General features: G+C 41.6%; 2 protein-coding genes across 2 annotated transcripts in view; both read left to right on the top strand.

The window, feature by feature from the left end:
• Positions 1-3,015: 3,015 nt before the first annotated feature.
• LOC119658790 (protein archease-like) lies at positions 3,016-3,874 on the top strand. The gene is made up of 3 exons (XM_038066504.1): positions 3,016-3,273; positions 3,350-3,374; positions 3,463-3,874. Exons 1-3 carry the CDS (start codon positions 3,219-3,221, stop codon positions 3,851-3,853), a joined length of 471 nt encoding a protein of 156 aa, XP_037922432.1. The 5' UTR covers positions 3,016-3,218; the 3' UTR covers positions 3,854-3,874.
• Positions 3,875-4,078: 204 nt separating this feature from the next.
• Positions 4,079-11,096, top strand: part of LOC119658789 (transcription factor E2f1) — a 92,752-nt gene continuing 85,734 nt past the window's right edge. Inside the window, exon 1 of the mRNA XM_038066503.1 lies at positions 4,079-4,211. The gene's annotated coding sequence lies outside the window, so the exon portion shown is untranslated. The remainder of the gene's footprint in view (positions 4,212-11,096) is intronic.

Here is an 11,096-nt window from a genome sequence, read left to right as displayed (position 1 = left end):
TAGCACCGAAAAATATAATTGAACGGCATGGTAGGACGGATTCAGTGCAGGTTGAGAGAGACAGAGGAGGCGAGAAAGACGCGGTTGCGAATGCAATCAATGGGCGAAGGGAAAGACTAGAGCCATGTCCACTCCGCGAGTGTACCAGTGGCTTTATAAGATTTCCGCCTCCGGAAAAAAGGAGATCTTTTAACGAATAAGGAGCATAATCTCCATCAGAGAAGGAAGGAATCCGTTCGAAGTGAGTGCGGGCTTTCATAAAGCCTCAAGGAAGAAGCTCTACAGAAAATACCATCAGCTGCGAGACGGTTCTTGAAGGGGTCATGATACAAAAAAAATTCTATGAGCTGAAACGAGTCCGGAAAGCAGCGGAGTAATGCAGCGATGTGAATGAAAGAGTGGTACAGCAGCGTCCTTATATCATTAAAAGCATGCTTCAGGGGAAATCACAAAGTAGGTAAAAGAAAAGCGGGTTGATGGACAGATGTACCACAGGATTTCGAAATGAAGATTCGAATTTAGGTTGTAGCCAATCTTCTCATTTTATTTTCGGTCTCTTCCCAACACGCCAGTGAAAGAGTCAATTTTCGGACTCGATAGATGGCTGACTTAGTTTGGATCTGGCCCGGAATGGAGAAGAAATGTTCAAATCTATGCAAACCTTGCCAGGCTCTGCATGAACGAAAACTATTTTACTTTTCGGGATAGATTCTATAAAATTACTTCGGGAGTAGCGATGGGGAACCTCCTCTCGCCGTTACTCACTGAAAGGTTCATGTCATCGATCGAAGAAGAAATTGATTCGAGGGGAATAATGCATAAAGTACGGTTTAGGTATGTAGACGACATATTTGCGATTGTTCGAAAGGCGACATCGACATGGTCATCTCTTCTATAAACAAAACTCACCATAAAATCGAGTTCACACTAAAGGTAGAAAAGGATAGGGCTCTACCCTTCCTAAATCTGAATATCGTCAACTCTAGCGGGAAGCTTAATTTCGAGATATAACGTAAGCCTGTAGCAACGCAGAAAACGATACCAGCTACCTCACACCATACTATTTTCCAAAAAAAATACATGATTCGCCGACTGATCACATACCCGCTTTCGGAATACGGCTTCAATAAGGAACGACAGCATATTATTGACACCGTATTAAGAATGGGTATAATCCTCCTAATCCTCAGACTATGGAGAAGCGGAGAAGAGGAAAATCAAGCAACACAAAAGGCATGCCTATACAAGGCTATTCTCACAGCATAAGAAGGCAGCCACGAGACTGATTAGTATCCCGTATTCCTATCTATTTAACAACATCAGGAATTGGATAAAAAAAATTTCAACTGGAAGTCGTAGGTTCGAATCGATCGTCCACCTTGCGGAATTTACTGGGAAGATTCAAGCGTCCTTTGGCAGCGGAGGAAAAAAGCGGAATCTACCGAAAACCTTGCAGCGACTGTAATAAAATATACATAGGAGAGTCTAAGCGCCTGATAACGACTAGATTTAATGAACACAAGGATCAAGGAAGCGGTAAGTAGTGTTCAGAAACAAAAGTCATCCATATGATCATCAGTGGCAGCGCACATAGTCGAAGAAGCCCATAACATTCAACTGGAAAATCTTGAGCTCTTGCGACAACCTTGGACCTAAAATTGTAGTTTGAAGGAAGCTACCCCTTGTCTTTCAGTTTTAGACTAGACTACATACAAGTAGCAGACAAAAATCTGATCTTTTAAAAAAGTATAACAAAAAAAAATATAAAGCAAAGATCGTTGAAGAAAGAATATCGTGAGTGGCAAAAGGGAAATCCTGAAGGGAAGAACGAAATGCCCTGATTCAGGCAGGAGGTGAACTGACTGTGCAGCAGGGTTGCATGTGTTACCTAGCAAACAACACAAAAAAGAAGAGTAACTTCAAAGAAAGGGAGCCACAAAAAGTGTACAAAGGATCATCTGGATCACGGAAGGAGTGCATCCAACGGGCCCCAAGAAGCAAATTTGATATTTCCTGTTTTTTATATAAGTTAGAGCTAAACAAACACTTTGAATAAAGTGTTTGTTTCTTAATTGTTGGCCAAAAAGGCAATCCACTACTTCCATGCACGTCCTGAAGTAGTTCATCCAAGAAACGGCTATTCGCCTCTTCCCGCGAGCAAATTCGCTTTCAATCGAATATCTTTAAGTTGTTTCGCGGGGTGAAGCCAATTTTTTCTACAGAATATCTTTAGCATTTCCATTTCTTTCCCTTCTTCTCAGGAATACTCATAAAGCTGGGAAGAGATGTATCTTTACCTTTCAACGAAACCAAACTGTCGCGGTGAATGATGATCATTAGAAAGTTGTGATAAAGTATTGCTTAGAAATGGTCATGCACCCCCCATTGAATTGAGTCATTACCGGATTCGATCATTTGCGCTTTGGTAATATTTATGTCGTGAGTTTGAGTGATTTAAAATGTGTTTTCCTTTCCTGATTAAAGTAACTATGAATTGTTAAAGCTTACCTTCAATTTATGGGCACATCACACTCTACATTTTATTAACTCGAACACATCACAACATCGAAAAAAAGACATCTCCATATATCCCGACTACGCGATGCCAATGTAGGGCGGGAAGGAGAATAAGTTTGAGGTTATAACGCCTTATGGATTTCCCTGCTTCGATCGGGTCTCCATGTTTTCAAATTTGGCTCCTCATGCACGTTCGAGTCATTCTTACACTGTTCCACGATTGGACATTCTTAAGCTTTCGTTCGTTACTATTATATAATATTTTGTGTGTGAAGAGCTTTCAAAACAAACCAAACCAGTTAAAAAAGACATCATTAAACGCAAAAATTGTTTTGCAAATCTCACTTCCGGGACGGTTTTTTCGACCGTTAAAAATAATCCCTCTGAAAATTCCCTTATGAATACCAGAAATGGACTGAATTTCACTTCCTGATCTAGTCCAAAATGAACACCTGATCATCATATGCTTTGGCATTCAGTGGAATTTGACAATTCTCTCATATGATTTCCATCATTTGGAACGTCACCGATGTCAACAAAGCGCAATACATTTTTTCGTAATGCTGATAGCCGCGGCTTTCCCGAAACTAAGTGTTGTTGATGAGTAATCCGTCGTGGTGAAATTCATCACGGAGTCAATCAGACAATCATCAACGAAGCGATTTGGCATAGTCGAGCAGTTTTGTTTACTCCAATCAGGCATGGAGGTCCCTTTCGAGCCAGAGAAGTTAACATACCCCGAGAAGAAATATGAATGTGAGTACGCTTGAATTTAAGGTTAGCCAACAAGAAAAGCTTGGATTGTTAATGATTTTTGTATTTTCTCCTTCAGATTTGGACCACACAGCTGATGTGCAGTAAGTTCATGTGATTGACATGAGTAGCTCATGTCCTTTGATCCAGGTCGCCTGATTCGGTTCTAACCTGGTCTTTTTTGCTTTCTAGGCTGCACGCATGGGGCACTAGCTTGAAGGAAGCCTTCGAACAATGCGGCATGGCGATGTTCGGCTACATGACCGAGCTGGAGTACGTTACGCCGCGACAGTGCTATCAAATCGAGGCCAAGGCAGAGGACGTGGAAGGTCTGCTCTTCCATTTCCTCGACGAATTGTTGTTCCTGTTCTCGGCGGAACCATTTCTGATTTGTAAAAAGCTGGAGATCACAAAATTTGATCTAGAAACCTTCGAAATCGAGTGCCTGTGCTATGGGGAGCCCTTCGAAATCGGCGTTCATCCTCAAGGCACGGAGGTGAAAGCGATAACATACTCAGCAATGCAAGTCGTGCAGGAACCTGACAAGAATATGTATCAAGTGTTCGTTATTGTGGATATTTAATAAATGACTTTTAGATAAGAATTTGTATGTTTTGCGCGCTGCAGATAGGATAGTTACTAACCCGTTCCAAATTGTTTTAGATCTAAAACTCGCGCTTTTCGCTGATCATGCAAAATTTTTGATCTAGGGATGCAAAATTTATTTCTTGGATTGTATTTGAGTCGGAAATGCCGCAAAGTTGAACGAGGCGGGGGCCCCGCAATTACGTAGGAAGCTTTGAACTTATAAACTTGCTGAGTGATGGCTCTTTAAGGAGTTTTGGAACACGTTCGAATTGAGGATGCAGAATCGAGAGCAAGACAAGCAACGATTTTTCAAGAAATCAGCTCTGAAGCACAAAAATCTGTAGGTCTTGAAGGTAAGTTGAAAACATCTCAGTTCACTTCGAGAAATGTACAAATTTCGTCAATAACAAGAACCGCGGCAACGAATGGCTTGGACTGGTTGATTTCTTGTCATTGACTTGACTTCCAGTCCAACCTATATCATTTGCGGCAGCGGATGAAACTAAAATGTGACACAGAAAAGAATACGTGTCTTGTGGGGATGTGGAGAGAAATAGATTTTTTGGTTGTTGCGCTTTGTGTGTTTTCGCTTAATTAATATCAAAGGCCAGTGCGGGGAGACGTGGCCATAGCTTAGACTGCTGACTTGCATCGCTTTTACTGTCGTAGAGAGAAAATCCGCGCCTCTTCCTTCTTATTTTGGGTCTCCAAACAAACTTCCAACCCAGGTGGAATCACTCAACTTCCCTTCCCTTAAGGATAAGGAAGCACTGTTCATTCCTTAGACCAAATTACTTTCGCAGGATTAGGGAGGAGATTTGAAGAGATAAAGGGTCTTTCTTGTCCGCCAGATTATCAATACAAAAAAAAAGATAGGCCTTACGGAGGGAACTATGGAAGAGGATTTGTTGTTCGTTAGATAATTGATGCTACGTTCATTGCAGGAATCACAAACAAAAAACTACGCAGGTTAACAATGACGCTAATTAACATTCCTCCCTTCTGAACTGAACCGAGAACTTTATGAAGCGGACATCGCTGCAGAAATCTATTCCCAACGATTGAATTTCGAAGTGCTACCACCATTCTTATAACTCAAGGATTTAGTGAATCTACTTGCAATCGCATCCCCGACCCTAAATATGGTAAGCACTCAAATGACCTAAATCCTTCAGGGAATCTTCCCAAGTGATTCCCATGCGCCGGCTGGCATTCCTTTTCTAGTTTGGCAAGGCTCCTAATTCCAAGGCCACCCTTCCATGTTCTTTCTAGATTTTGAATTTGTCTCTCCCTTGATAGCCTAGCCATAACTAAGGTCGCTTTATCTGAAAAAAAAACTACGGAATCTCGTGGCATTTTCCCTCCATAACCTCCATGAATTCTCATTCTTTTTAAATTTCTCGGAAAATATGAGGGAGACACTTAAAATTCAGCTTGCGTTCTTCCTAAGCCTCTGATTTTGATGAGCACAAACGGTTTCAATTCTCTCTACGCACTAAAAGTACGAAAGCATAACCTTCGTGACAATCACAATTTTCGTTCGCTCAGATCAGAGTTCAGGATCAAAGTTTACCCTTAAGTGGCATTTATCATCAAAGCATCGAGGCTAACACAGTTCGATAGAAAAAGTCGTAAGGAATCGAGTTGTCTTTTCCAGAAACGGTAGCATTGCGGCTCCTTTGTATGGTAAGGTTATGATATGAATTACTGCACGTTTTATTGGACATTTGAATTTAATAAAATAATTATAAGGGGCGGCTTCTGTCTAAACGATCGAGTGGGATTGGAAGCAGAAGCTTAATTGGGGTCTAAAGAACCAATTTGGTCAACATCAGCAAAAATTCCAATTACAGGATAAACTGATATTTCTAATTGTTCCATAGGCAGGCAATCCAAGTACTACAAAAATTTGAAAGCTTATTCTATGTCAAGGGCACGAGTTGGCTGTGAGGCTTCCAAAAAAAGGCGTACGGCCCTTCATGCTCCATTGAACTTGCGTGGAGTTGTGCTTTCTTCCAACGTGTGCCAGTATCTAAAGACGGCAGTCTTAGACAGACCTGACATTCACTAGTGTGAATATGTTCCGAAATAGATCTCGCTTGATGGGTGAAAGATGATAGTACCACATCCACGAAACTAATATATGGTTGCCATTGTCTCTTAAGCGCCATTTTCTTGCCTTTGTCCCGTTCAGAAATGGGCTTGGTTTGTCTTGATCGATTGCGCCATTTTACTTCTTCATATGCCTGACCCGGATAGAGCCGCGAGGCTCTCAAATCACTATACAGCGTATCAAAGCTCGTTGTTTCGACCGGTCTTTTGGTAATTTCCTATCGACTTTGATATTTAGACTAATCTTGGCAAGTGGGTTCTCATCAGCGTGAATTGCATGTTCGCACCGTCGGAGACACCCCTTTCACAATTTCGTCGTGGGGTCGGTGCAACCCCATATTGATCGCGAATGTAATCATGGCGTGCTACACCGCTAGTCGTTCCCATTAGCATAGAGGGCGACAGCGCGAATAACACTATGGTCAATTTTGGATTTGAGACGTTTATTGATATGTCAGTGACAAAGAACGCCATTTCGGCCACTTCATCCAAGTGACGCTGATGCGTGAGGCGATCATGGGGCTCGATCGTCAACAATTCTGTTTTATTCAAATTCAATCTGAGATCGCATGAGGCGAGCATTCTATTTTTGAATAAGTTGCTCGATATCAACTTTGCTATGACACGCTAGAAAAACGCTGGACGTTGGATGTACTGTTTGACAGTGTCCATAACCAGAACAAAGAGAAGCGTTGATAGGACGGTTCCTCTATGAACACCGCTAGAAACACGAAACTGCTTTGATACACCCGCTACACTTCTAACTTTAATTTTCGGGTCGTGATACAACACTTTTTTTTATTTTGAGAAATACAATGTAAAGACTGCGATACTTGTCACGGTTTTTCTCCATGAGTAACCGCGCGGCGGATATTGCGTCGGTAGTTCCGCAGTTCTTGATAAACCCGGTTTGATTCACGGTTATTTGAATGATGTCGATGTCGAATACGGTTGTCGAGAATGCTTTAAAAACCTGGTTCAGCACTCATACTGGTGGGTGCAAAACCTACGTAAATCTTTATTGAACTATGGCACCCGTATTGAAACGTAACACCACGTTTGAGGCCCGAAGGTCTCTGGTCCGCTTGTACGTAACCACAACCCCAACATAAACCAGGAATTCTCCTAAAACATGTAAACTCAGAGGGCTATCCCGGGTCCATGGTACTAATATATCCTTGGTAAGGTTTCGTGACCGAAACCACTTCAGATGAGCCTCCGTGCAGGCTCGTGTTTGATCGCGTAAAGAAACCTTAGAGCATACGCCTACTGAAATTGCTCTAAATGTCGGCAGGGCTTGTGGAAGTGAAAAATGAAGAAATTCTTCCTTTGAAATCTACTCGAAGTATTCGCGCCATCTATCGCGGCTCGTTGCTCGGTAAGAAAAGCTTCCAGTTAATATTCTTGTAAATGTGCTAATTGGTTAGTGTTTTATCGACGAGAAACTTGTAGTAGAATCGTTTCTTTTCACGGACCTTCATTTGAGCATGGTTATTTCAAAGCTAAGTGTCTCGGCTGATTAACCGCATAGTTACATGAGCCACTTTGTGAAACATGTTTTCAGCTTTCTTCCACGATTCGTTGGCCTTCGTAATGCTTGATAATCGCGTAAGTGAAATCATTTCTTGAGGATATAATCGATTTGAGTGCGGAAGTTTCGGAATCTGGTGAAAAAAACAACGACCATTATTGACTGCCTTTGGAATCATGACCGACTGATCCTTTCCAGTGCAGCGTCATGCAAATTGTTCGGTCCGCCACAGCTCTTCCAACCAAAGGGGTTTCAGCGAGAAAAAAGACCCTTGGTTCCCGCAGCTCTCCTGCCACAACTCAAACGCGTTGTGCGCCATCCTCTCTAGCTGCACTTTCTTCCGGGAAGAAAGAGTGACAGAACTTGTGACCATGAAGGGTCGTCTTGTGTTATTATAGCGAATTTCAGCATCTTATGCCATCTCTCTATCCCATTGGAATACGGCTGGTACGCTGTTTTTTGGTGCCATTTGAAGTCGAAGAGTTTGCCTTACTATGGGAAGACTTGAACTGCACTTCTGCCATACTACGTACTGTATGGGCCAAAAATTAATGTCCTGGACGGCCCGAAATATTTGGCGATGATCAACCAATTCTTGGTCCCGATGCTGTGGTGCGCTATAGATTAGATACTGCCTCGCGGAAATCGACCTTGGTTGGCAGCATATATGGACGATGGACCGCACTGCAGGCAACAGTTTCAGTACTCACACTCTTCTCCACCGTCCAGCTGAGGTTCGGGACGGATTCGAAAGAGCGTGTACAGAATTCCCGGAAATAGATCCTTGCATAGACCAGGTATTCCCAGGATCTATGCATCTCCGGCAACTCCGAGAATTCTATCAAATCTATCAAATCAATGATGAGATTGCATCTCGTCTGTGTGCTGATATGTCGCTGCTGCAACTACAATCACTTGTGTATTGTGGTGCAGATTGCACGGTCAGAAAATTCGCTTTCATGTTATTGGGTTGAATGACCGAAGAGATCCACCATGGAAAATTCGTCTGGAACGTCGACGGGACTCACTAAGGCAGGACATTGCTAGGCTGATTCTCAGCTCTGGCAATGCCAGCAGACGAGTGAAGAATAAAGTGCAGAGGGTTTACCGGAACTATACCATCCCCACTGAAGCACCTGTAGTTGAAATTCTGGACACACTAAAGCAGAAACTTTCTGCCATATGCAGTCGGTTCGACGATATGGCGAAAGTCATTCCAGACGTGTCCAAGAGTTTTTTCATATCTCAGCTGGCACAAATGCAATTTGAGAGCCATTGCAACATGAATCTCAGGTTTTTGGGGCTAAAATTACGAAAAATGCATGGACTCATTGAAATGAAGTGAAGCAAGGCTAATTTTCACATTGTACTACTCTACACGCTCTGTGTGATTGCATTTTTCAAATAAAGATAATTTTTCTGTATGAAAAGACTCCTGATTCAGCTGGAAGAAAGGCTATAAATTACTTCAAATTACTATTTGCAAGGGTCGACATAAATTATTTAGGATAATAACGGTACCACGGGACAATTTAGTAAATCACATATAAATTCTTATGCTTTCCCATAGCTCACATTATACCCCGTTCCCTTTTCTCCTCATTTGCAATCCCACAGCAAACACCGCATATGAATCATTATTCGATCCAGGTAGAAAGATGCCTTGAGCCCTATACGGAAATTACCCAATCTGAAATGCTCCAAATACCAAAAAAGGACGAAGTAAATTCTCAAATCGCAAGATCGCACGAAGCAAAGATACAATCATCTGCTACCATATTTTAAGTAGATTAAATCCGAGATCAAAGTTACTTGGACCCATTTGAAAAAAAAAAGATGCAATGAGAAAACTATCAGGAAAACATCTGATTCGAAAGATAACATCCGTAAAATTGAGGCATTCTACCTGTATAATATCAAAATCATTGTACCCTCGCCCTTCAGCCCTTCATGATTTTATAAACATCAAAAACAAAATTTAAATTCAGAACATCAAGTAATCAGACCGGGATTTGTTGGGGTTGGAAGTACAATGAATTCTGAGTTTTGATAATATAGGGGATGGATAGGGGAGAGAGAGGTGTCAAGGGTGGTTGGATTAGGTTGAAATTAAAGTATTAAATATTCCTGAGTTTCCTTTTAGTTTTTGAACTTCCAGGAGAAGAGGAGTTAAGATTTCTCAGTTCTTGAATTCATCCTTGGACGACTCTTTGTTTTTGAAGTTTCTCAGTTATCGAGTACTTTCTTATAACACATACTCAGTTGTTGTATTAACCAAAAACACCCTTAAATTGCCTTCAAAGCTTCAAGCTCAAATATACTCCTCCCTGAAATCACAAAGGAGATACACAAAAGATTTAAATCAACGATAAACGCGTAACAATCTCGCCACGAGGACTCAAAACCAATTACCTCTAAATTTCCATATCCCCCTGCTTACCCTACACACAACTGAAAAATTAGGAACATATTTTTTATGCCATAGACGAAGCCGGTGCTATGCAAGTAAATGACATGCATGCATCCATTGCGTACTACCACCCCAATTATGTGCACATACCGAAAGACTATGCCCGAAGGGTTACCTAAATAGTCTCTGTCCTTGCGGATTGCTTTTAGTCGTGCCTTATCCTTCCTATATGGATTCTACTTGAATTTGCTGCTGTTCATTGCGCTCGCCCTTTTGTTCTGCTCGTACCCTACATACATAAAAATTATATTGGTGCTTGGCATTGTCCATTGCACATTCATTTTTCAGCCCCTCGCTTCATTTTAAATCGCCTGCTAATGAGGAAAGCCGGATAAAAAGGGAAATGCAACCCCTTGTGCGATGTTGGCTGCAAAAAAAGGGAGTATACATGCATATACTCGTATGTGTATATATGAATTCAAAAAAACAACACCTTTTCGCCTTCCTTTGAGCCATGCGGAAGACAGATCGGGTGCAGGACAACAAGGACGAGGCCGAACGCAACCAAACAAATACGAGGCATGTGATATAATGGCGTTCGGTTGCAGTTTTTCCCGTTGATCTGTCTCAAGGACCGAAAGTGAGACACTCTTCTGGGTTTGCATGCCTCCTTTTGAGAGTTCAACGCATGATGGTTGGGTCATGTTTTCCCAAGCTTTTTGAGGTGTACTCTAATTTTATGTGATTCAATTCGTCTGTTTTCGGTGTGGATTTAGATTTTTTTTGAGAAGTTGTCGTAAGTATGGGACTTAAGATGCGATTTCAGCTTCTAAGATCTTTGACCTTTTTCCTGTTTGCCGAAAAATTCAAATTAATTTTTGGCATGTCGGTTTGAGGAAGTGTCGAGGAAGGAAGTGTGGGAACGTTTGGTTGGTCTGTCTGGAATATATTCTCACGGATATAATGAGTGAATTGTTGTATATGGGAAATATCCAAAGGAAAGTAATTGGTGTTTGATTTCGTGAAAGAGAAAGGGCAAAAATGGTCTTGGAAACTATTTGAAAAAAACCCTCTATCCTTCCATCTTCTATAACAAAATTATGCTTAAAGTCATAGTGAATGGTTTAGTTCATTTCCAACTTTAAACCCAATTCCTTTTATATTATATCTCGAGGATCGTCACCA

This window comes from Hermetia illucens, chromosome 6 (genome assembly GCF_905115235.1).
Source record: "Hermetia illucens chromosome 6, iHerIll2.2.curated.20191125, whole genome shotgun sequence".
Taxonomy (NCBI): domain Eukaryota; kingdom Metazoa; phylum Arthropoda; class Insecta; order Diptera; family Stratiomyidae; genus Hermetia; species Hermetia illucens.
Note: the sequence above shows the minus strand (reverse complement) of the source record. Positions and strands in the feature narration are given on the sequence as shown.

Excerpts from the sequence above, each read along its gene's own strand:
- LOC119658790 (XM_038066504.1), top strand. The coding sequence starts at position 3,219 with ATGGAGGTCCCTTTCGAGCCAGAGAAGTTAACATACCCCGAGAAGAAA. Across the intron at positions 3,274-3,349 it reads CCCCGAGAAGAAATATGAAT|ATTTGGACCACACAGCTGAT; the intron begins GTGAGTACGCTT and ends TTTCTCCTTCAG. Across the intron at positions 3,375-3,462 it reads GACCACACAGCTGATGTGCA|GCTGCACGCATGGGGCACTA; the intron begins GTAAGTTCATGT and ends TTTGCTTTCTAG.